The sequence below is a fragment of the Zalophus californianus genome, chromosome 6 (genome assembly GCF_009762305.2).
Source record: "Zalophus californianus isolate mZalCal1 chromosome 6, mZalCal1.pri.v2, whole genome shotgun sequence".
Taxonomy (NCBI): Eukaryota; Metazoa; Chordata; class Mammalia; order Carnivora; family Otariidae; genus Zalophus; species Zalophus californianus.
This window is the reverse complement of record NC_045600.1, coordinates 82205595-82230273: the sequence shown is the minus strand read 5'-3', so window position 1 is coordinate 82230273 and position 24679 is coordinate 82205595. Positions and strand designations below refer to the sequence as shown.

Here is a 24679-nt window from a genome sequence, read left to right as displayed (position 1 = left end):
GCCTGAACCATAATGGGGCCAACTGCTCATGAAATGCCAGATCACTGAACAGAATGCCCTACCCTAACCCAGAAAGAGAGATGGAATGTGAGGGCTGTGGCCTCTCAGAGGGAAAAACCACAAGAGAACTTAGGAGCTTAAATTACTAGACGTTTTCATTATATGAGCCTACTCATCATTTTTAAGTACTTGTAAGGAAATGGAGTTTGATAATGTCTCACGTTCAAGATTTGAAAATACAAACAAGTTAAAGGACCTGATCAAAATGACGGCGTGAGTTAAAGGAATAATATATACATCAATCACCCGCTCCCCTGAACAGCACTGGGATTACCCAATCAGGATATCTGCCACAGTAGGTCTATTTAACCACCTAATTATAATGTCTATACTGGCATGAAGAAAGTTGAAAATTTTCTATGATCCTCTAACTTCCTTTCGGAAAACGTAAGATTGTCTTTCTGTCCCTGACTACCACAGAAAAACTTTTTATTTTTTGGGGTTGTTCTAAAAGACCTTCCACAGTAATACCAGTAACCCTTCCTGATAACACTCTCAGAATCCTCAACAGGCGTACATGCCCTCTTGATGGTGGGCCATTTTATTCTGTGAAAGGTAACATGTCTTATATGGATTTAATCAACAATATTAGCCTGGGCCTCCTAAAGTCAAAATACTTAAATGACGCAAGAACAGCTGAAATCTCTTTCGCAAGGGGCAGGTAATCCTAAGTCACCCAACACCCAACTAGAACAAAAAGCAGAAGAGAAGACCTAAGAACAGCACACCTTCACAATGCACCACTGATTTTCTTTCTCAGTAACAGGTGGAAAATAAAAGCCACTGAGACCATCTGGGGCCACTTCCCAGTGAATTCCACCTCAGCTCTAACAGCAGCCCTTTTATCCACAGCACCTCTAAAAGCAAATGGGACAAAAAGGACAATTTTCTTTCTGAACCACAGCACAGCAAAATGGTCTTCACGTAGAGGGCTTGGCTCAACTTGAAGCCCTGGGACAATCATGTGGTTTTCACGCTAATGCACTGCATCACGCAAAGAGGAGGAAATGATGCATTCTTAATGTGTCCACTGTGACTTTAAGTAAAGCCTTTAACTCTGCAAAGGCGACGAGGATCATAGTTTCAAATGGTCATTTTCCTTCTCTCCCCACTCACAAAAAAGAGCTCCCTCAGTCTGCGGAAAGGGAACCGAGAAGGAACTCGGAAGGGCCTGGGCACAAGCACAACTCCATAGCACACCTTGATGACGGCTCCAAAGGCCCCTTTGCCGAGAAGCTGTAACTCTTCAAACTCAATGAAATACCGGGAAAACGGTCTCTGTGTCTCACTGAAGAATGCAGCACTGGGTAGGTGCTTACTAGGAATAACAGTCTCAACATAATCTTGTCCTCCAGAATCTGAGACAAAGCAAAATGGGAGAGGCAAACAAGGCATCAGAAAAAGAGCAAGAGATGCAAAACCCAACAGTAAAGCCGGGGCGGGAAGAAGAGGACCCAACCCGTAGTTTGAACAAGGACCCCTTACCTGGCACGGACCCTTCAACACTTTTCCTCATCTCATTCTTCTTCAAGTAGGTAGAATATACCCAGGTTATGGGCGGGGCTAAGTCAGACACACACATACACACAGACACACACGCACGCGCACACACAGACACACACACACACACACACACACACACACGCACACACATGCACACAGTAAAGGAATGACTACTCGCTAGAGCCAGAACCCAACCCTGGTCTCCTGACCCATCCCCAGCTCTACTGAGGTTCCTTAATCTGTTCCTTGAGGAGCAACAGGGAAATCTAGTTCCGTGGCAGTAAGGTGACAGGACAAGAAGGGTACCCGACACTAAGAGAGGCTACCCCAACGGACACTCCAACCGTCAAGGCTGGAAAAACCAGGACGGCAAAACAGGTCTGTGCACACAGTACACATGCAATGAATGGATTTATGTGCAGCTCAGCATAAAATAGATAAAATAAATGATCCAGGCAGTCTGTTCCAGCCTTAGGCTTCTGCGTTCTTTCAAAATAATTTAAGTCAAACAGGCTTCCAAGAGAAGAGTGGTAACAGACTCACCTTCAGGACTTTGTTCCAATAAAGACATTTTCGGCTGCGGACTGATAAAGCTGTGTTTCAGCAACTGCTGGGCATTCCATCTTTCCTTGTCATCCAAGCAAACACACCTCAGTGAGAGGGCAGAGAGAATCTCAGCAACACAGAAAATGATCACTGATCTCATTAATCCAAGGGTTTATTTTTTTATTTAGGGTCTATTTTAAGGTAAATACACATTAGAGAACTCATGTTGCTTATGGACCCAAATGCACTCTTAAGTGAAAACATGCTAAACACCAGGCTGGGTGTAAGTGGGGAATCAAAAAATACATAGTCTCTGCAGCGCCTGGGTGGCTCAGTCATTAGGCGTCTGCCTTCGGCTCAGGTCATGATCCGAGGTTCCTGGGATCGAGCCCCGCACTGGGTTCCCTGCTCCGCAGGAAGCCTGCTTCTCCCTCTCCCACTCCCCCTGCTTGTGTTCCCTCTCTCACTGTGTCCGTCAAATAAATAAAATATTTTTTAAAAAAGACAAAAAATATATAGTCTCTAGGAAGACTTACCTCATGGAACAATTTTTTTTTACAGGTTTAAGATAGCACAAGTTACGAATTTTCACACCCAATAAATAGTTCAGTGACTTGCCATCCTACACTAAGCTTCTCCAGGGACCAGTGAAAACCAAAGCTTTCCAAAAGAAAAGCAAATCTGATGGCTGATGCAGGGTGGGGCCCCAATACAACAAACTTTGGATGAAGCCTGTTCATGGTATGATGTAACTTGGTAGTTACATCATACCATGTAACTGTGACAAAAGTAGTCTGTGACTTACTTTTAAAAAGTCCCACATTTTATCATATACTTCTTTTCATTCCCATTCCTAGAACCTTGTTTCTAATAAGTATAAGTCATTCTTGTTCTTTAATGAAGACAAGCCATACCTTTAACCCAGTGGTTCTTAAGGTGGGGTCCTTGACCAGGAGCATCAGTACCAGTATGACCTGGGAATTTGTTACAAATTCTATTCTAACCCTGTCCTAGTAAATCAGCAACTCTGGTGGTTTGGGCAGTAATCTGTGCTTTACCCTGCTGTCCAGGTGGTTTCTGAGAACCACTGTTCTAATTAAACTCTTTGACTTTTTTATGACAATGACCCAAGTAGCACCACTTGGTGGCACCTGACCCTAATTACCAACAGTGTATTTAAAAGAACCAACCAACTTTCACTTCTTTGTGGACCCTAAGGAATAGCAGGGAGGACATCAGGAGAAGGAAGGGAAAAATGAAGGGGGGGAATCGGAGGGGGAGACGAGCCATGAAAGACTATAGACTCCGAGAAACAAACTGAGGGTTCTAGAGGGGAGGGGGTGGGGGGGATGGGTTGGCCTGGTGATGGGTATTAAGGAGGGCACGTTCTGCGTGGAGCACTGGGTGTTATACGCAAACAATGAATCATGGAACACTACATCAAAAACTAATGATGTAGTGTATGGTGACTAACATAACATAAAAAAACAGCAACAACCATTATTGTGAATTCTGTACTTACCACATGTAGCTATAAAGTGGTGGCAGTAACTACCTTAAATTAGGGTAACATTTTATTTTTTTATGTCAGCACTAAAATGCAAAGCACTCCTAATTTCATACCTTGAAAAGGACAAGCTTACAATAAAAGCATTTGTGTAAGATACTGGTTTTTTCCCCCTAAATTCAAGATTAATTTTAATTACATCAGTAAAAAAAAGTACAAATATTAAAACATTACTGATTATGATAAAGTCTTTGACTAAATCCCCATCTCTCTCCAATTCCTCTCCTCTCCTTTAGTGTCTGTCATTCCAGACTTTTGTTCTATGCATTTAACACAATCGTATAAAAGATAGTTTTGTTTTGTGGATATATTGTGGATATATATATATATATATTTTATGACATCATCTTATATTATCCTCAACTTGCTTTTTTCATTTGCTCATGAAAAAGGTTCTATACACAATTCCACTGATGGAGGGCTGTGTGGGGGGGGGGGCACCAAGCAATTCTCGAACGCCAGCTGGGTGGGTAGTCTACAATTCAACTCAATTCTGACACTACCTACCTGGAGATAGCATCAGATCCCACAGGTTGAGGGCTCATTCCTTTAAGACTGCCCCCAACCCCTTGCAGATCCCAATCGCAACCTTGCTTTCAACCAACCAGCTAGAGACCTGAGATTCCAACAACCCCCGCCTTGGGTTCAAATGGTCTGCTAGAGCACTTCACAGAACTCAAAGGAACTTTTTTTTTACTAGATTACCAGTTTCATATGAAAGGATATAGCTCAGGAACAGCCACCTGTTCCTGCAGAGAAATGTGTTCACCAACCGGAAGTTCTCCAAACTCCTCCATCCTTTTGGGTTTTTATGGAGGCTTCGTTATATAGGCATGACTGATTAATTCATCGGCTACTGGCGGACTGGAAGTTCCAGCTCCTCTCTATTCATGGGTCTCATGTCAGCTCTCTGGGCAACCAGCCCTGATCCTCAGGTGAGTTCCAAAACTCACCTCATTAACATAACAAGAGGGAATGGTTTTAAGAGCTTGTGCTTGCCAGGCACATGACAAAGCATCATTAAGTCTGTGTCTCAGTTATGTCAACTGCAAAAACGTAAGTAAGAATAGCATATAGAGGGCGCCTGGGTGGCTCAGTTGGTTAAGCGACTGTCTTCAGCTCAGGTCATGATCCTGGAGTGCCAGAATGGAGTCCCACATCAGGCTCCCTGCTCAGCAGGGAGTCTGCTTCTCCCTCTGACCCTCCCCCCTCTTATGTGCTCTCTCTCATTCTCTCTCTCAAATAAATAAAATAAAATAAAAAAAAGAATAGCATATAGAGAACAAACTGAGGGGTGACTGGGGGGTGTGGGGGATGGGCTAAATGGGTGATGGGTATTAAGGAGGGCACTTGTGACGACCACCGGGTGTTATATGTTAAGTAATGAATGACTAAATTTTATACTCTAAGCCAATACTACACTATACGTTAACTAACTGGAATTTAAATAAAAACTTAAAAAGAAAAAAGAAGGCATTGAGATTTTTATTGGCCTCAAGTTTCCAAGCCAAAAAAAAAAAAAAAAGAGCTCTGTGCTTGAAACAGCGGTGAAGACCAAATATACTTCTCAGTATAAATCACAGTATTACACACCATGTTGTGTTAGAGATCTTTCCAAGCCCAGTACTTCAAGATCTCTTTGAGCTTACCAGAACTTATTCACATTATATACACATTCTCCTATTGTTGGTCATTTAGATTATTTCCAGTTTTTCACTTGTACAAAAAAAAATGCTGCAATGAACATCCGTATACACTTCCTGTTGGGTTTCTCAAGTCCACTGTCACCATAACTCAACTGTGACAGTAATCAAGAAAATTTTAAAACCTACCAAGAATGAATTGTATCTTTAAGAGATTTTATAAGCCACCAGGGTCTCAGTTAAAAAGATGAAATTTTCCGAGCCTATCATTTTGGCACCAGAGTAGCTCTAAGCAGCAGAGGCAAATGCTACATCCAGTAGCATCCAGCTCTGAAAAGGGATAAAATGCCCGGAAACTTCCCCGTTAGATGCACTCTCCTCTCTACGGAGGATGCCGGTTACACCTAACGCTGCCTCAGTGTAGGCCCCTTTATAGGTGTGAGTGAGCTCACTTAATCCTCACAGCCACCTCAGGAGGTAGGCAGTGCTCTTATTATTAAATCACTAAATTAAATTATTAAATCAAAATGATCCATTTTACAAGGAGAAACCTCAAGGTAGAGAGTTTCAGTACTCAGTGAGGAAGGGGCAAAGGTGGGACCTGGGTCCAGCCGTCTGGCTCCGGGCTGGGCTCTTTCCTATCAGAGACTGATAGGGAGCAAAATCTTTCTCCAGAGCATATTCACTAACAAGTAAAAAGACAACTACAAATGAAATGTTATGCTTCTGTTGTTGGTGAATGATTTTCTTTCTTTCTTTTAACTGAGGCTGGACGGCAAAGGAAGTAAAATAATACTGTGTGGGCTCCTCCTTCACCAAGTCGTCCATCAAACCAATCTAGGATGAGAGAAATACACAAAAAAATCTAAAGAACAACCATGTTAAACAGAGTACGAAATAGTGCTGATCTCAAGTTCAACACGCACAGTGTTGAGTGACTCTCTAAGAATACTAGGAAAGTTTTAGTTACTGAGTCTGTCATTTTGCTGTTAAATGTGAGAGACACGTTGCACATAAACTTCCCAGTGCTGTTTTTTAAAAAATACATAATGCTATTTGCTAAATTACCCTTGACCCATAAAGGGTCGAAAGCAAAAGGTGACATTTTGAAGAATGAAATGAGTCTATCAATGGTTCTGTCACCGTATTTCCATTGATGTCCTTTTAGCCAACCTCATCCTCAGGGTGCATTTAAATAAAGATTTTTAAAATTCTATCACATTTAAGAGAAATTGCAAAAGATTTCTTTAGAAATCTTAAGATGTTTATATACTTGGAGAACACAGTTTATAAAGAATCAAAGTTGACCTCTTTCCACGACTGTACATCACGTCTGCTTCAGTTTTACACAGAAACTATCTTATTTAAACAGAAGTGCAGGGCACCTGGGTGGCTCAGTCGTTGGGCGTCTGCCTTCGGCTCGGGTCATGATCCCAGGGTCCTGGGATCGAGCCCCACATCGGGCTCCCTGCTCGGCGGGAGGCCTGCTTCTCCCTCTCCCACTCCCCCTGCTTGCGTTCCCTGTCTTGCTGTGTCTCTCTCTGTCAAATAAATAACTAAAATCTTTAAAAATAAATAAATAAATAAATAAATAAACAGAAGTGCAGTTACTTTCATTTGTAGGATGTAGATAATGTAGGAAGTGGATAAAAGTGAACGGCTGGGAAAAAGAAATAAAGTGAGAAACAAGACAGAGTGCTGGAAAGGGAAGAAACCAGGCCAGCTCAACTTCCACAGGAAGGCTGGACGAGGGGCGTGCCTGGAAAAACCCACATTGAAGGATCTTATTTTTCGTTTAACAGAGAAACTGAGAGAACCTAGGTCTGGCTTGGACAGGGCTGAGAGGCAGGGCTAAGCTGGAAAGCACTGAAGGGAAGGACCTGGACAAAAACTTTAGGCCTACGTGAACCTTTCATAAGGATTCTCTCAAAGCAGTCAGATTTGGTTCTGCAATGAAATGTGCACCTGGAATTTACAGGTGTCGAAAATCCTATGGCTTGTGAGAGGAAGTCACTGCACTCGATCACCTGGCTGAATGAGACACTGCTAATGAAGAACGGTTAAGAAAGGGGAGAACTGTAATTCTCCTAACGTTGTTTTTAGATAGGAGGCCTTGTCTCTGACCCCTTAGGAGCCAGCAGCTGAGGTAGACAGAGACGGTCTTCCATTTGAAATACCTGGGGCATTTCTCCCTGTTAACTTCCTAGATATACCAGGCACTCCCCAAAAGCAGTCTGAAAATCTACTACGAAGCCCAAGTGAATTTAGGAGAATGTGCAAGTGAAGGGAATGAAAATGGTAAGTAAATTAGAACCTATGCAGAAAGGGTTGGGAGAACAAAGAATAAACTCCAATCCTGTTCCTCACTTTTCAGGTTAAACACATCACTTAGATGCTGAGCACATTCAAGCACAATTACAAGTTCAGGAGTAGGGGCGCCTGGAGTGGCTCAGTAGGTTAAGCATCTGCCTCGGGCTCAGGTCATGATCTTGGGGTCCTGCGATCGCACTTAGCAGGGCATCTGAATGTCTCTCTCCTTCTGCCCCTCCCCCTGCTAATGCTCCCTCCCTCTCTCTTTCAAATAAATAAAATCTTAAAAAAAAAAAAAGTTCAGGAGCAAAGTGCAATCAGATAGAATCTCAATGATACTCACTTCTTTAGAAAATCCTGAAAGTCAGCTGGTAAGTCACGAGGGATGGTCACGGGGTACTCTCCACATTCTTGTCCTTGGCTGAGGAAGAGCAGCAGAAGGCCAAGACACCAAACATCCCCTTTCTTGCCCGTTTTATAAGGTAGGGCACTGTCACTAAAACTAACTCGGCTTTGTTCAAACACATCCTCCTTGCAAATGTCTGCTAGGCGCTTAGAAATGCTGTAGTCCGTAATCTTGACATTGCCCTCTGCATCCACCAGGACATTTGATGCACGCAGCACCTTGTGTACCACATCATTGCTGTGCAAATACTCGAGGCCCAACAAGAGCTGAGCTGTGTACCTGCGGAGCTGATGCACGGGGATGGGGCCTGAGTGGCTCAGGTGTGCAGCCAGGGAGACACCATTAATGTGCTCTGATAAAATGTCCACCACGATGGAGTCATCATGCTCTTTGAGATTCATTGCAAAGTAGTGTACTACATTTGGATGGCTCAATTTTACCAGTGAGCTGAATTCCGTTTCTGCCCCTTGAATCTGATAAGGAAAAACACCACTAAGATAATATTGTATTGATCAGCATTAACTGGTATTTCATTTCAAAGGTAAAATATTTAATAGAAAAAAATAAAATATTTAATAGAAAATGTACTTTCAAAGGAGAAGGAATATGTTCTGAACTATATCCTCCCCTAAATTATAAGGCCAACCTAACAGTTCATAAAGATGAAAGCAATTTAATTAATTCTCCACTTGTGATCTCAAAATCTAGTGTACAAATACTATAAAATTAGTGAACAGCTTTTTTTTTTAAGATTTTATTTATTTGGGAGAGAGAGAGAGTGCAAGAGAGCACAAGCAGGGGGAGCAGCAGAGGGAGGAGAAGCAGACTCCCCACTGAGCAAGGAGCCCAATGTGAGGCTCAATGCCAGGGCCCCGGGATTATGACCTGAGCAGAAGGCAGACACTTAACTGACTGAGCCACCCAGGCACCCCAAAATTAACCAGTTTTCTCTATTTTTTTAAAGAGGCTCCATGCTCAGCATGGAGCCCAATATGGGGCTTGAACTTAAGATCCTGAAATCAAGACCTGAGATTAAGGGTCAGACACTTAATCCATTGAGCTACCCAGGTGCTCAGGTGAACAGCTTTTAAAAAAGCAATTTCTCTTGCCATAAGGCCAGCAGAAAAAAAGAAAAAAAAAAAACATTAATTTTTTAAAAAACCTTTCCTGATCAGGCTGGCTGGCTGGCTCAGTAGGGGCACAGCATGTGAGTCTTGATTTTGGGGTTTTGGGTTCAAGCTCCACATTGGGTGTAGGGATTACTTAAAAGTAATTTTTAAAAGTCTTAAAAAAAAAGCCTTTCTGATTATAAAGCAGCAACGTCAACCTTTTTAATAAGTACTAACACAAAAGAAGAAACTGCACAAAGTACCTATATGGTCACTACCCAAAGACCACCATTATGATTTCAGTGCCTTTACTTCTAGTTTTTTCATCATAAATACACATTTCTAAACACAATGCTTTCCTACTGTTTGTAACCTCTTTATGATGTAACTCTGTGATATGCAATGTTAAATGTTCTCCTTAAACTCAGAATTATAAATTAACGTTCAAACTGTCTAGTCCCCTAAAATTCAGTTTTGATGCAAAGATTTCAAAAGATTGCAGAAAGCACGAGAATGAAGCTATTTAGCCCCAGCTGGGGACGGCTATTAACGCCATAAGAAGGGCGGACAACAAAGTCTGACCCTGTTTTGTGAATGTTGTGAAAGAGGCAGCAAGGGGCTGAGAAAACTTAGAACATTCTCTGTTGGGAAAGAGGGCGGGTCCCCCACCATCCCCCCTGGTTAAACAGATCTCATACCATTCCGGATCATCTTTGCTAGCCAATCAAAGGCACAGCTCCTTTGTTCTGTCACCTCATCAAGTTCGAGGTGGGGCCTCTGCTTGAGGGCCACCTCGGATGCCCACCTGCTTTTTGCACTTATCAATCTTCTCCTTCTCTTGACTGGTAAGGAACGGACCCATTTTTTTCTGCCACCGAAGGACCCACTCATGCAACAAGACAAAATTGCCAGTGGCCGTTTCCAAAGCATTGTAAACTAATTTTCCAAGCGGCTCATCACTTCCTGCACATTGAAAGAAAATATAATGAAATCTGATTGGTCTATTTTCTGTGGGGGTAAAGAAAGAGGGGCTGTATCTTCACGCATTCAACAGTGGATACCATATGCTACCTATAAAAAATATGACTGCATGTAATACATGCTCTTTTGTGACCAAATTTTTTTTTAATTTTTATTTATTTATTTGACAGAGAGGGACACAGTGAGAGAGGGAACACAAGCAGGGGGAGTGGAGGAGGGAGAAGCAGGCTTCCCGCCAAGCCGGGAGCCAATGCGGGGCTCGATCCCAGGACCGTGGGACCATGACCCGAGCCAAAGGCAGACACCTAACGACTGAGCCACCCAGGCGCCCCTTGTGACCAGATTTTTAATATTTAACAACATATTCTGAACTCTTAAACATTAATTTTTATAAAGGGACAATAATCAACCATGAGATTTTAGTCTCAGATCAGTGTTTTCCTCTACCAGCCATTATTCACAATATTACTTTCATAACCGGTTCACTCCTGATGATGATGCCTACCCTCATGGAGCTAAATACCAACTAATGTGACGGAAGGAATTTGGAAATGGGAGCACTCCATCAAGATTATTCCATCAATGTAGATTAGTATTAAAAACACATTTTTAATAATTTGGAAATATGAATATATCAATGATCTTCTTGCTACAAAATCTGAATATGTTCAGCAAATCAAACTGGCCAATGGTTTGGGAGAAGGAACCAGAAATGACAGTTTAAATTTAAAGCTGGAAAGATACATTTATTTAGTGATAGGCATATGATTTCCACTTGTACCCGGGAGAGCAAAATTTCTGTAACACCAATTTTCGTTAAAGACTATGATAGAAAATTACCAAAAAATTGGAAATGGAGAAAAATATACCCACAATATCACCATTTTGTTTTCTCTTTCAGGTCCCTCTACTCTTTTATTCTAATTTACCAAATCATAGCAAAAAAACAGGGTTTCTCAACCTTGATGCTAGTGTCAATTTAGACTAAAATCTTTTGTTGAAGAGGGCTGTCTTGTGCACTGTAGGACATTTAGCAGTATCCCTGGTCTCTACCCACTAGATGCCAGTAGCACCCCTACCCTCATCTTAACCATGGAAAATATGTCTGGACATCCACAAATGTCCCCCAGGGAACAAAACTGCCCCCAAATGAGAACCACTGTTATACAGTATTTTGTCTTTTTCTCTTAATATACAAATAATAGTTTTCTATGATGCTACATTGTCTTCGTAACAAAAAAATGTTCTAAAGAAATGATGGTAATTATTTTTTCCATTTAAAAATGAAACATAGGAGTGCCTGGGTGGCTCAGTCAGTTAAGCTGCTGCCTTCAGCTCGGGTCATGATCCCGGGGTCCTGGGACTGAGCCCCACATCAGGCTCCCTGCTCAGCGGAGAGCCTGCTTCTCCCTCTCCCTCTGTCTGCCTCTCTGCCTACTTGTGCTCTCTATCTCTGTCAAATAAATAAATCTTCAAAAAAAAAAAAAGAAAGAAAGAAACATAACCTGTATTTGTAACACACAGTGGTCTTAGCAAAAATATGTTGGAGAAATGTGGCTGAATTAGCTCACCTAGACTTTTTAACTGAGAAACAGTTTTTAACCTCATAGAAATGCTGGCAATTTAAGAAATTTTAATTAAAATGATCTGTTAGGCTAGTTACGAATAATTCCTGGCATTCTTAGCCTAAGGGGAAAAAACCTTGATGTGTGAAAATTCGTCAACCAAAGGCAGCAACCTGTGAAATGTGGGGTCTAAGCACTACACAAGAGGAGCCACATGATTTTAATGTTTATGGGATGGAATGTGATGTTATTTACAGAAAGCCTGATTAAATGTGTGCATTATATAGTACAATGTCTTGCAATCTGTGTCTCCTTAATTGGAACCGGGCGGGTATCTCCTAATTGCTGACTGGAGGGTTTTTTTTGTATTGTAGCTTTGTTATCACCACCCTCCTCTTGTCACTTTTTCGTGATGGGGGTAATAAAAGGGACAAAAGAACACACTGCGATAAGGCTAAAGGAAGTATGTTACCAGAAGATTTCTGACTGAGACTCTATTATGTGCTAATGATCATTTGGACAGATAGTCTCTATAAGCGCTTTATCCATCAGCTTTCTCTCTTTCCGTAACAGCTTTAAGTTGAAAAACAAATGTTAATTAGTTCATCTTTTATGAAAACATTTTGTAGAAAATCAGGACATATTTTAAAAATCAGACCTGTTGTGAGAAAGCAAAGTAAGTAATTTACTTGATGGTTTTATTAAAACATGTTCCAATTGCAAATGTGTCCCCTAATGAGGGTATTAACTAAGGTAAATCGGTCTAATGCATACTAGTGGGAATAAGAGACCGAGGGAAGGTAATAAGCAGCTGGATTAATTTGCCTTCCTGGTTTCCCCATGTTACTGAACATAGTTTTATGCTGCCAATTCGGGAGTCTGATATGCCTGAGTCAAGGACAGTCTCAGGCCCAGGATCGTGAGCCTGCTTAAATGGCTGCTTTGTCTGAATACGGCACAGCGTGTGTCCACATGGTCCTGTACCATTCAGGTTGCTTTCCGTCAGCCAAGGTTAAGTGTCCGAACTATTCAGATATTCAGTTTTTTCTCCCTCTTATCTGCTGCCTGCTCCCTGGCAACTCCCCTGCTAATTTGGATCTCCTTAAAGCGGATGGGAAAAGACACCAAAAGAAAGTAAATTCAATTTAGATAATCTGGCTGTTGGCTTTGGTAAGAATATTCATGGGACTGAAAATTAAATTTTTGAATTCACTACATACAAGTGATCCCTACACCAAGTAGTGGCTGTATCTGTATGGCTGATAAAAGATGTACATTTAGGGCAAAAGAGGTAGACACTGAAAACTTGATTTTAACATAAACAATCCAAACCACAAATTGCCAAACCAGCTTTACTCCAAACAGCCTCTAGTAGACAAAACTGCTAAATAAGACATATAGAAAATAAAGTGGTTTTCCTGGTCAGGAATGCCAAGCAGGAAAATGCTATTCAGATGGATATCAACGTAAGAAAATTAGACTTGGTCATTAAAGATCACAGGCATTAGAACTCACATATTTCAACAGCAATAGATGTGCATGATGCAAAATTCTACTGATTCCTATTTCGACCACTTCGGTTTCAAAAAGCTTGACCAATTATAATAACGACAAATTTTAAATTATCTTTAAGCTAACAGTATTTCCAAAGGTTAAGTTTTTATTTCCATCTTACCAAAGGGGAAACCTGAGCGGTTTCTCATTCTGGTCATTAGGTAATGGGAACCAGAATGACTTACCGACTTAACAGTCCTCCCTGCATCAAACAATCTACCCCATTCCTTCATGATTAACTTTTGTTGTTAGAGTAATTTAAATCAATTTAGCTAGTTTACTCACCAATGCATTTCCCTTTGTAAACCATGAGCTGATCAGGACTCCCCATAGAGAAATACAGGACTTCGCAAGAGCCAGGAGAATCTTCGCTACTACATATAGAATACTGACGTTCTCGCCTTAAAAACAAATTTGGACAACGATACATTTTTTTTTTAACTTAAGATTAACACAGGAAATTCTTGCCTCTCCATTTTCTCCTGTTTACTAGCCCACTCACCATCTCTACTAGGAACTGAGTTGAAGTGCTAATGGGATCATTAGCACCTCACTTCACTGAGGTCTTCTCCATATGAACTCTACAAACCCCTAACTGTATCTGTGCTGTCCAACAGGGGAGCTACTAGCCACATGTGGCTATTTAGATTTAACTAAAATGCAATGAAAAGTTCAGGGACACCTGGGTGGCTCAGCTGGTTAAGCGTCTCATCTGCCTTCAGCTCAGGTCCATGATCCCAGGGTCCTGGGATGGAGCCCCACGTCAGGCTCCCTGCTCAGCGGGAAGCCTGCTTCTCCCCTTGCTTGTGCGCTCGTGCTCTCTCTCTCTCTCTCTGGCAAATAAATCAGTAAGATCTTTAAAGAAATTAAAAGTTTAGTTCTTCGACAGCAGTAGTCAAATTTTAGTACTCAATAGCCACAAGCAACTAGAGGCTACTCTACTGGACAGCACCAACAGGGGACATTTCCATCATCACAAAAGTTCTACAGCAGTGATTTAGCTCAGTCCCACCGTGATCCCCCATCTCTGCATTCCCACACACTTGCATGTCTGGAGAAAGCTGCAAATGGGGGTTCTGGAGCACTACAAATTCCTAGTTTCCATTTGGGCCCCAACCATTGCATGCTCTCATTCACTGCCCTACTTGTCTTTGGTAGATATGCTCTGCCATTCCCCTTTATGACTTCTCCACAACACTCAAAGCACACCTTGTCCTTCCCTCTTCCCCATTTTCTGCTTTTTTTCTGAGTGAGAAGCAACAGCTGGGAAGCTAGATGATAATGCAAAAATAATCAGGGAATTATGAATATAAATACAACATAAATGAATAAATTGGCAAAAGTTGTAGGGGAAGAGGCAAAGGAGAGAGCTCCCAATGGTCAGGATTGGACACCTGTACAAAATGTTTTCATGAGGCACAGGGACAGATCTCTAGAAAGCAGCCCCTTCACTCTAAGCACGATCCTGCCTCCCACTTTCCCTCTTAACATGAAGCAATGGGCAGTGAAGCCCACACTTTCTATTCCACCTGTAACATTTCTTGGCATCTGCACCATTCTTTCTTTTTCCCAGACTCTGAAGGATAGTGATCCTCAGTTCCACTGCCTACAGTCTCCTCTGTAATCCTGGTCCATCAGCTAGACCCTGTCTCCTAAACATCCAGTATGACCCTCCATCTAGGCTCCAGCCCCTCAGACTATAGCTCTCTCCCAGGTCCACACTCCCCTTCCTCAATCCTGTGCTCCCACCCCCTTTTTCGTTTTCGAACTTCTTTACTTGCTCTCTCTACTTCTGTGCCTTCTCTTGAATCCTCATGCTACTGCAATGTCAAAAAACCACCACCACCCTCCTACCCTCTCTCAATCTGGTTTTTCCCCTTGGTTCTTTTATTTTGGTTGGTGGCACAGTCATCCATTCTGTCTCCGGTCAGAAACATGTACGCCTCCCTGAGCAACTAGATCTCCGTGTAGTTGATCCCTGAGTACGACTCTCTCCTCTCCAATTCTCCTGCTCCCTTCGGGTGATCGCCACCTTTGCCTGGACACATGCGATACTCCATTATTAACTAGTCTCTCCACCTCCAGCCCTACATGTCTTCCCCCACCCCAAACCCCTCCCACACTGCTGACAAGATCTATTATGATTTGAATTTCTCATATCACACATGTGTCTACATATCTGAAACACCAGGGAATGACTAATATACTGTACTTGTTTAAATTTCTACTTCTAAAGTTCTTTGTGGGGGCACCTGGGTGGCTCAGTCATTAAGCGTCTGCCTTCAGCTCAGGTCATGATCCCAGGATCCTGGGATCGAGCCCCATATTGGGGCTCCCTGCCCAGTAGGAAGCTGGCTACTCCCTCTCCCACTCCCCCTGCCTGTGTTCCCTCTCTCGCTCTCTGTCAGATAAATAAATAAAATCTTTAAAAACAAAAAAAAGAACCTGGAAAATTGGGGTTTAAAAAATAAATAAAAATAAAGCTCTTTGTGAAACCAAGGGCACACTAAAATTTATGGAGAAAAACATAAAGCAAAGGTTTAAAATAATATGGAGGCTTATTAACATAAATTATCCAGAAGCATCTCTACATCCCCTCTGTTCCCTCCAAAAGATGGTGCTAATAGACATTTTAGCCTATGTCATCTTTATGCTGTTTATAGTGTGTCAATGCTTGGCTTAACGGTGTTTTAGAATATTAATTACCGTATCATGACTGTTAACTACAAACACAATGAGAATGTTAAGAGTTCTGGTATGAAAAGATGTATCATTAGGACTGAAATAAAAATCAAGAGAATTTTATTTTTATTTTTATTTTTTTTATTTATTTGAGACAGAGAGAATGAGAGAGAGAGAGAGAGCACATGAGAGGGGGGAGGGTCAGAGGGAGAAGCAGACTCTCTGCCGAGCAGGGAGCCTGATGTGGGACTCGATCCAGGGACTCCTGGATCATGACCTGAGTTGAAGGCAGTCGCTTAACCAACTGAGCCACCCAGGCGCCCAAAATCAAGAGAATTTTAAAAGTGAAAGTATTGGGGCACCTGGGTGGCTCAGATGGTTGAGTGTCTGCCTTCGGCTCAGGTCATGATCCCGGGGTCCTGGGATCGAGCCCCGCGTCGGGTTCCCTGCTAGGCAGGGAGCCTGCTTCTCCCTCTGCCTCTGCCTGTCTCTTTCTCTCTCTCTCTCTCTCTCTCTCTCTGACTCTCATGAATAAATAAACATTTAAAAAAAAGTGAAAGTATCAAGAAAACCACCAATGTGGTACAAAAAGAATAGAATGTTTCACAGTAGTAATCATTCTGAAGGATAAAAAGTAAATCTCACAAAGTTTGAGGAGAAGGAATCAAGAGACAAAATCCATGTCATTGATGTTTCCTGTTTTCACCCAAGAAATGTATATATACTGGGTGCTCATATTGTCTGTTTTGGACTCATCCAGAATTGAATTTAGAACGAGCTTTAGGAACCTAACTCACTCATGAATAAAACAGCTTCTGAACTCCATCATAAATAGCCATCCCCGGGGGCGCCAGCATCTGACCTTTGATTTTGGCTCAGATCATGATCTGCGGGTTGTGAGGTTAAGCCCCAGGCTGGGCTCCACACTGGGCATGGAGCCTGCTTAAGATTCTCTCACTCTCCTCCTCCCTCTGTTCCTCCCCGACTCCCTCTCCTAAAAAAAAAAAAAAGGAAAAAAGAAATAGCCATCCTAATGTAAACAAATGGAATTTAGCAGCAATAACACGGGTCTCATTGTCAAGGGTCTATTCTAGATTACGGAACGTTCACAGGGGGTTGTGGGTATCATTAGGAACATCACCCATGCTATCAGTTTTTCCAAATAGCCGTGGCAGTACGCAAAGATAAAGGGTGTTTTAAACAAAATTGCCAAATATATTTTTTTTAATTTTACTTATTTTAGAGAGACAGAAAGCAAGCAGGGGAGGAGCAGAAGGAGAGGGAGACAGTCTCCAGCAAACTCCTTGCTGAGCACAGAGACCGATGCGGGGCTTGATCCTGGAAGCCTGAGATCATGACCTGAGCCAAAACCAAGAGTCGGACGGTTAACCAACCGCACCACCCAGGTGCCCTGAAAAGGTAACTGTTTTTAAAAGCCAAGTAGCAAGAAGAGACGTGGCAATCTGTCAAAGGGGGACTTCAGAATTGGGCTCCCATCCAAACAACCACTCTGCCGACATGACAAATGGTATAGATGACACGGATGGGATAGAAAAGGGAGACTCTCACCTGAGACAGACAGAGGGGATAGGACGGTCTCACCTTCCTGCCTAATTCACCCCGATGCCACAGAAAGCTCTAGCTATTCATCCCTTGGTTTGAAACTCAGGGCAGCTTTGTGGACAGAAAGTTAGTAAGAATTCCTGATATTGTTTAAGTTGAGGTGAACTAGCCTATGCCCTTAGGCAGCCAAGTAGAGGAACAGTGATCAATGGAGGATCACAGGTTTGGAAAGATGTAGCAAGGATCCCCTCTTCTCCTACCCACATCTTTCATATAGTTCAGTGGTTCCCTAGCTTTTTGGGGAAAATGGAGGGAATCCCACATCTTATACACTTCATAATCTGTTCTCTGTAAGGATGAACAGCCAGCAGTTACCATACCCGGTTTTAGGATCAGGAAAACAAGCTAGGAGATGAGCCAATGTTGTTTGATGGTGGAGATAGGTGATGTCTCCTAGACTCTGGGCTACAATACACCTTAGTAACCTGCAAAGAAGGCGGCTATGAATCTGTGGGAAATAATTCTCTTCCATGAACTACTTATAGTGACTTTTTCTTTTTTCTTGGCTTCTCCTAAAATGTCTGAAGTACCTGTTTATGAGGCACACTATCCCTGGGAAGAAGGCAGGGACTGGGGAGGAGTGTGTCTGCACTTCACAAAAGGCAATTTGACACTGAATTGTATACTTGAACATATTTAGTTTTATGCTATTTAATTTTTTTTTTTAAGTCAATCCTTCAAGGGGGAAAAAAAGACAACTTGAAGGATACAGAAAATGAAGTTCTTCCACAAAAGCAATGACTCATCAGTGAAAAGCTGGGCCAAAGGGCCAGGTCCTTGGGGCATCAGGCTGGCTCAATCAGTGGAGTGTGCGACTCTCCATCTTGGGGTTGTGAGCTTGAGCCCCATGTTGGGTGGAGAGATTGCTTAAAAATAAAATCTTCAAAAAAAAAGACCAAGCCCTTGAGTAGCAAGCCTTTCTTTCTACTAGAAGAGTGAATGGTTTTCTGTTCTCTCATTTTTTTTTTTAAACAATAGAAACCTTGGGCACCTGGGTGGCTCAGTCGGTTAAGCGACTGCCTTCGGCGCAGGTCATGATCCTGGAGTCCCGGGATCGAGTCCCACATCGGGCTCCCTGCTCGGCAGGGAGTCTGCTTCTCCCTCTGACCCTCTTTCCTCTTGTGCTCTCTATCTCTCATTCTCTCTCTCAAATAAATAAATAAAATCTTAAGAAAAAAATACAATAGAAACCTTTTGTTACTGTTTTTTATATAACCCACAAAAAAAGAAAAGCAGAGTTGCCGTGGTTAAAGAGGCTGCAGACTCTAGAAGTGCCAAAAAGACAGTATCTGCCTCCTTCCAATGGGCTCTCCATCTTCCCTCCCTTTATCAGATGTTTAGTGAACACCTACTATGTGCCTGCCAGGCCCTGTTCCAGGTCCTGAGGAAAACACAGATGAGGCCCTTGCTCTTGTGACCTTAGGCTCTCATGAAAGGAGAAAGACACTAAAAAAGCTAACAAATGAAGATGTTCAGCTAGTGGTTAAGTGCTATGCAGAAAAACAAAACAGGATTGGAGAACAGGTGCCTAAGCAGGAAAATGGGGTCTCTGAGGTCACATATGTGACCTCAGGGGAGAACTGAAGGATAAAAGGGAGCCAGCCACGCCAAGTACCAGTAGGACAGCATCCCAGGCAGGGATGAGCAGGGACCCTGAGATGGGGAGGAGCCTGGTGTGCTCAAAGGATGAGAGATGAATATGACTGCAATACACCGAGGGTGAAGACAAGGACAGAGCGGGATGGAGTGAGATGCGAAAACCACTCCTCTACTATTGCTCCCATGCTATCCACTCTCCGCTCGTACCCAGGAAGAACTTCCTGCACTGTGAATCCGATGAGATCTTATTCCTATGTAAAACCCCCAAAAGCTTTCTCATTACACCTGAACTCCTGACCTGGCCAACAAAGCCCTCTGGGACCTAGCCCTGCTTGCCCCATTCCCGCTACTTCTAGCCACACTGTTCTATTATTTGATGAGCTTTGTGCATGGCAAGCCCATGCCAGCCTCTGGTCTTCTGCACCAGCCACCCTCCAGCTCTGGCTGGCTCCTTCTCATCATCTAGCTCTGGTACCCCCCAACCTAAAACCACTCTCCTCTAGCCACTCAAGATCCAATTGTGTACTCTTTCCTCCAAACTCCCCATCTAAAGTAGCCATCCAGACTCTCCTCACCATAGCCTCTTCTTATTCTCTGTAGAGCACTGATCACTATATGACATTTTCTTCTTTGCTTGTGGACAGTCTCCTCCAACCAGAATATATGCTCCATGAAGCCTGAGTCCTTCTTGATCTTGTTTACTGAATGCCCAGGATTCAGAACAGTGTCTGGCATTTAGTAGGCACTCATTATCTATTGAATGAATGGATGAACATGGTTCTAGATGTTATTGCTTTTAGTCACAGCCAATTCAAATACTGCCCTCTTGACAATATTGATGACGAGGTCATCTCTACCAACTCTACTAAATGTATCCACTAACTGAAAGAATAAAATGGAACACTTTGCTTATTTCCTTTGGCTTCCCAACCACAAGAGACAATGAATAGCAAAGAAGAAGAAGAATCAAGAGTATATCATGAAGTACTTTGGTTCATCAAGGGCCTTCTATTTCGTAACCAAAAAAGCAACTAAACTATTAAAGAAAAATTTCCTTCCCTACTCAGTAGCCAACACAGTGGCAGAGCTCTATGCAGGTATGTGCAACAATTTTGGCAAATAATAGATGAAAACAATCTCTTTTCATATTCCTTCTTGGATGCTCATGGACTACTGTTCTATCTAAGACATACAAATGTTATTCCACAATTACATAAAAAGTTATTTTACCTATGTCAAGGGGAGAGATTTTCCCATCCTCTAATAAACTTGCTAATATGATCTGATTTCAAAAGCAAGTCTAATCTCAGACCCAGTAACAGCCACAAAAATGGAAATGTTTAAACCTTAAAAAATTGCTTTTTGTATAGGCAGAAACACTTCTTCTTAGCACTGATTTATTTCTGTTTCTAACACAATAGGAATTTGACAAATACTTCCTAGTGAATTACTCTGACAACTTCCAACTATGTTGCCTACTGTGAGCCCAGTTGCAAAAATACTCTAAACTGGTGTAAGGAGTTATAATCTTAAAATGGAATTGAAGCCAGAAACAGGACTCAAGAAAACATTTAGTTCACCTTGACAGTAGGTGGTTAACAATACCAAAATTACTTCTAAGGTGATTTTTTTTTTAAAGTAGATAATTAGGGAAAAAAATAACAAACAGATAATTAGGGAAAGAACTGAAATGGTTCTTTCTTATAAATAATCTTATCTATAACCTGAAAGTTTATGTAAGTCTTTTGTTGGTACCTAAAATGTTTCTTTTCACTGAAGGAAAGTATTAGTTTTAAATGCTGCTTAGATTCTCGCAAGAGATAAACACATAAAGCTGATTTATAATAACTACACTATTTAATCCCCCACCCATTCATAAATGGAGTCTGCACTAAAATTCCTTTGTGCCCACAGGGGTTTACAACAAATAGAGAAGCTTCAGTCTTTAGTAGAAAAGGATGTGGAGGAAGAGGTAGCAGGTTTCATCTTTCATGTGATATGTGATATCTGATGACAGGGAATAACCCCAGAATACCTCTGAAAATGGAGAAGCCTACTGTCCTCAGCTGTAACGGAGAGAGGCACCCTGGCAGCAAACTGGGGTTCCCATTCTCATGTAAAGGATCTTCTATACCTGTGCCCATTTTGGAATATCTGTGGTGGGACCTATAGAGTTACAGATTGAAAACACATACAGTGTGAAATTTCACTGGATGATGATTCTGATGGAAGAAAATTTAAAAAATCACTTAATAATTAGATCATTAAAAGTCAGATGGAACTGCATTGAAGGCAAGACTGTGAAGTGTTATAGGTCACTGTAAAGAGGAATGAGCTATAAAACTAGTTTAATTAAAGATAATTGGAATGAGTTGTTGGCATCACAATTAATATAATCACAAGTTATATTACAAAGCTGTAGTAATCAAAATAATATGGTACTGGTACAAACACAAACACATAAATCAACAGAACAGAATAGAAAATCCAGAACAAAACCCATAATTATATGGTCAATCTTTGACAAAGCAGGAAAGAATTATCTAAAGGGAAGAAGACAGTCTCTTCAAAAAATGGTGTTAGGAAAACTGGACAGTTACACACAAAAGAATGAAATTGGACCACTTTCTTACACTATACACAAAAATAATTTCAAAATGGATTAAAGACCTAAATGTGGTTCCTGAAATCATAAAAAAAAAAAATCACAGGAGAGCTCACAGGCAGTAAGCTCTCTGACATCATCCGTAGCAACATTTTTCTAGACATGTCTCCCGAGGCAAGGGAAACAAAAGCAAAAATAAACTATTGGGGGACACCTGGGTAGCTCAGTCTGTTAAGCGTCTGCCTTTGGCTCTGGGATCAAGTCCCGTATCAGGCTCCTTGCTCAGCGGGGAGCCTGCTTCTCCCTCTCCCTCTGCCTGCCACTCCCCCTGCTTGTGCTCTCTCTCTCTCTGACATAAATAACTAAAATCTAAAAAATAAAAAATAAAATAAAATAAAGATTTTTAAAAAGATAAACTATTGGGACTACATCAAAAATAAAAAGCTTCTGCACAGCAAAGGAAACAATCAACAAAACTAAATAAAAGGCAACTTACTAAATGGGAGAAGAGATTTACAAATGACATATCCAATAAAGTTAGTATCCAAAATACATAAAGAACTTCTACAACTCAATACCCTAGAAGAGAATAATCCAATCAAAAAACGGGCACAAGACATGAACAGACATTTCTCCAAAGACATACAGATGGCCAACATACACATGAAAAGATGCTCAACATCATGTACCATCAGGGAAATGCAAATCAAAACCACAGTGAGATATCACCTCACATCTGTCAGAATGGCTAAAATCAACAACACAGGAAACAAGTGTTGGTGAGGATGTGGAGAAAAATGAACACTCATGCACTGTTGCTGAGAATGCAAACTGGTGCAGCCACTGTGGAAAACAGTATGGAGGTTCCTTAAAAAGTTAAAAATAGAACCACCTTATGATCCAGCAATCACACTACTGGGTATTTCATTTACCCAAAGAAAGAAGAACACTAATTCAAAGGGACACATGCACCCCTATGTTTATTGCAACTTTATTTACAACAGCTAAGATATGTAAGCAGCCCAAGTGTCCATCAATTGACGAATGGATAAAGAAAATGTGGGGCGCCTGAGTGGCTCAGTTGGTTAAGCAACTGCCTTCGGCTCAGGTCATGATCCTGGAGTCTCGGGATCAAGTCCCGCATCGGGCTCCCTGCTCAGTGGGGAGTCTGCTTCCCCCTCTAACCCTCCCCCATCTTGTGCTTTCAATCTCTCTCTCAAACAAATAAATAAAATCTTTAAAAAAAAAAAAAAGAAAGAAAATGTGGTATACATACACAATGGAAAATTATTCAGCCATAAAAAATGAAATCCTGCCATTTGCAACAACATGGATGGAGCTAGAGAATATAATGCTTAGTGAAATAAGTCAGAGAAAGACATAAACCGTATGATTTCACTCACATATGGAACTTAAGAAACAAAACAAAGAAGCAAAGGGAAAAAAATAAGAGAACAAATCAAGAAAAGGAATCTTAGCAACAAAGAACAAACTGGTGGTTACCAGAGGGGAGGTGGGTGGGGAGATGGGTGAAACAGGTGATGGGGATTATGGAGGGCACTTGTCATGATGAGCACTGGGTGATGTATGGAATTGCTGAATCACTGTATTGCACACCTGAAACTAATATAACACTGTATGCTAACTAACTGGAATTAAAATAAAAACTTAAAAAAAAAAGGATACTTGGAATGAGTTGGAACAAATGAAAATTTTGTTTTATATTGCCAACGCATTAAGATTTATAGGCTTTGAAAAAGTTACTAAATCCATTCCCTGAAAATTCCATCACATGTCACTACAAGTTGTCTTCTCTCTTCTACAACCTTCATCCTTCGAAACAAATCAGAAATCCCAGGCACTTACCTCGACCTTCCAGAGGAGTTGGTCCGATGTTTACCATTCCCCACAAAGTCGGGAGCGCCTCCATGTAGACCAGCAGCTGGTCTGTGTCCTCCCGGGTCTTTCCTAGAGTTTTGATCTTGGTTTGACAAACTAGCAATTTCCAAACGCTCCTAGAAAAAAGAAATGTAAAACCTACTTTAGATACAAGTCATAAATCAGAGACAATCACGGTACCTAATCATTAATTCAGTAGAGAGTGCAAATTTTCTTTAAGCTGAATGCTTTCAAGTGTAACAAACTTGAACTTTTAAAAATTTAACATCCAGAGGTGCCTGGGTGGCTCAGTCGTTAAGCGTCTGCCTTCAGCTCAGGTCATGGTCCCGGGGTCCTGGGGTTGAGCCCCACATCGGGCTCCAGGCTCAGCAGGAAGCCTGCTTCTCCCTCTCCCACTCCCCCTGCTTGTGTCCCCTCTCTCGCTCTCTCTGTCTCTCTGTCAAATAAATAAATATTTTTTAAAAAATAAAAAAAATAAAAATTTTAACATCCAGCTATGTACTGCTTCAAGAACTGAAGACCAGGTTACAGTATGAAGATAATGTGAATTTTATAAATGAAAATGCTTAGAATCTTACAAGATGGGTGGAAAGTCAGGGAGAAAAGCAAGAGGCGGTGAATAGACGGAGGAGGCTTTGGAGGTAGGAGCAGATGGCTGGCAAGCAGGTGGGATCAGAGTAAGACAGAGCTGGTGGAAACAGTCACATCACCTTACATTTGTGTACGGCTCTGTACTTTCACAGAGGGCAGGACATTTCTCTGTCGGAATAACTACATGAGATGGAAGGGAGGCATCACCAGTCCCATTTTAAGACACATTTAGTGTCACTGTCAAGGTCACAGAGCTGGCAGGAAAAACATCAAAGCTTTAAGCCAGGTGCTGCTTACTCGTACATCAGTGCCTCCTCCCACCACCCCTTAGGAGTTGCCCTTAAGTTAAATACCATTAATTCTACAAAAGAGAATGAATAAGATTTTCTCTGGATTTCTCCAAACACAGGTAACTGGTGTTTTGACTGAGCTGAAC

The 24679-nt window shown here is 41.7% G+C and overlaps 1 protein-coding gene across 5 annotated transcripts in view; it reads right to left on the bottom strand.

Moving 5' to 3' along the window:
• Positions 1-24679, bottom strand: part of EIF2AK4 (eukaryotic translation initiation factor 2 alpha kinase 4) — a 104945-nt gene that overhangs the window by 51824 nt on the left and 28442 nt on the right. For all 5 annotated transcript variants that reach the window (XM_027569726.2, XM_027569728.2, XM_027569725.2 and 2 more), the window contains 6 exons: positions 23620-23768; positions 13530-13645; positions 9950-10107; positions 7973-8508; positions 2107-2213; positions 1261-1418 (listed from right to left, as the gene is read on the bottom strand). In XM_027569726.2, coding sequence (XP_027425527.2) covers positions 1261-1418; positions 2107-2213; positions 7973-8508; positions 9950-10107; positions 13530-13645; positions 23620-23768 — 1224 coding nt within the window. The remainder of the gene's footprint in view (positions 1-1260; positions 1419-2106; positions 2214-7972; positions 8509-9949; positions 10108-13529; positions 13646-23619; positions 23769-24679) is intronic.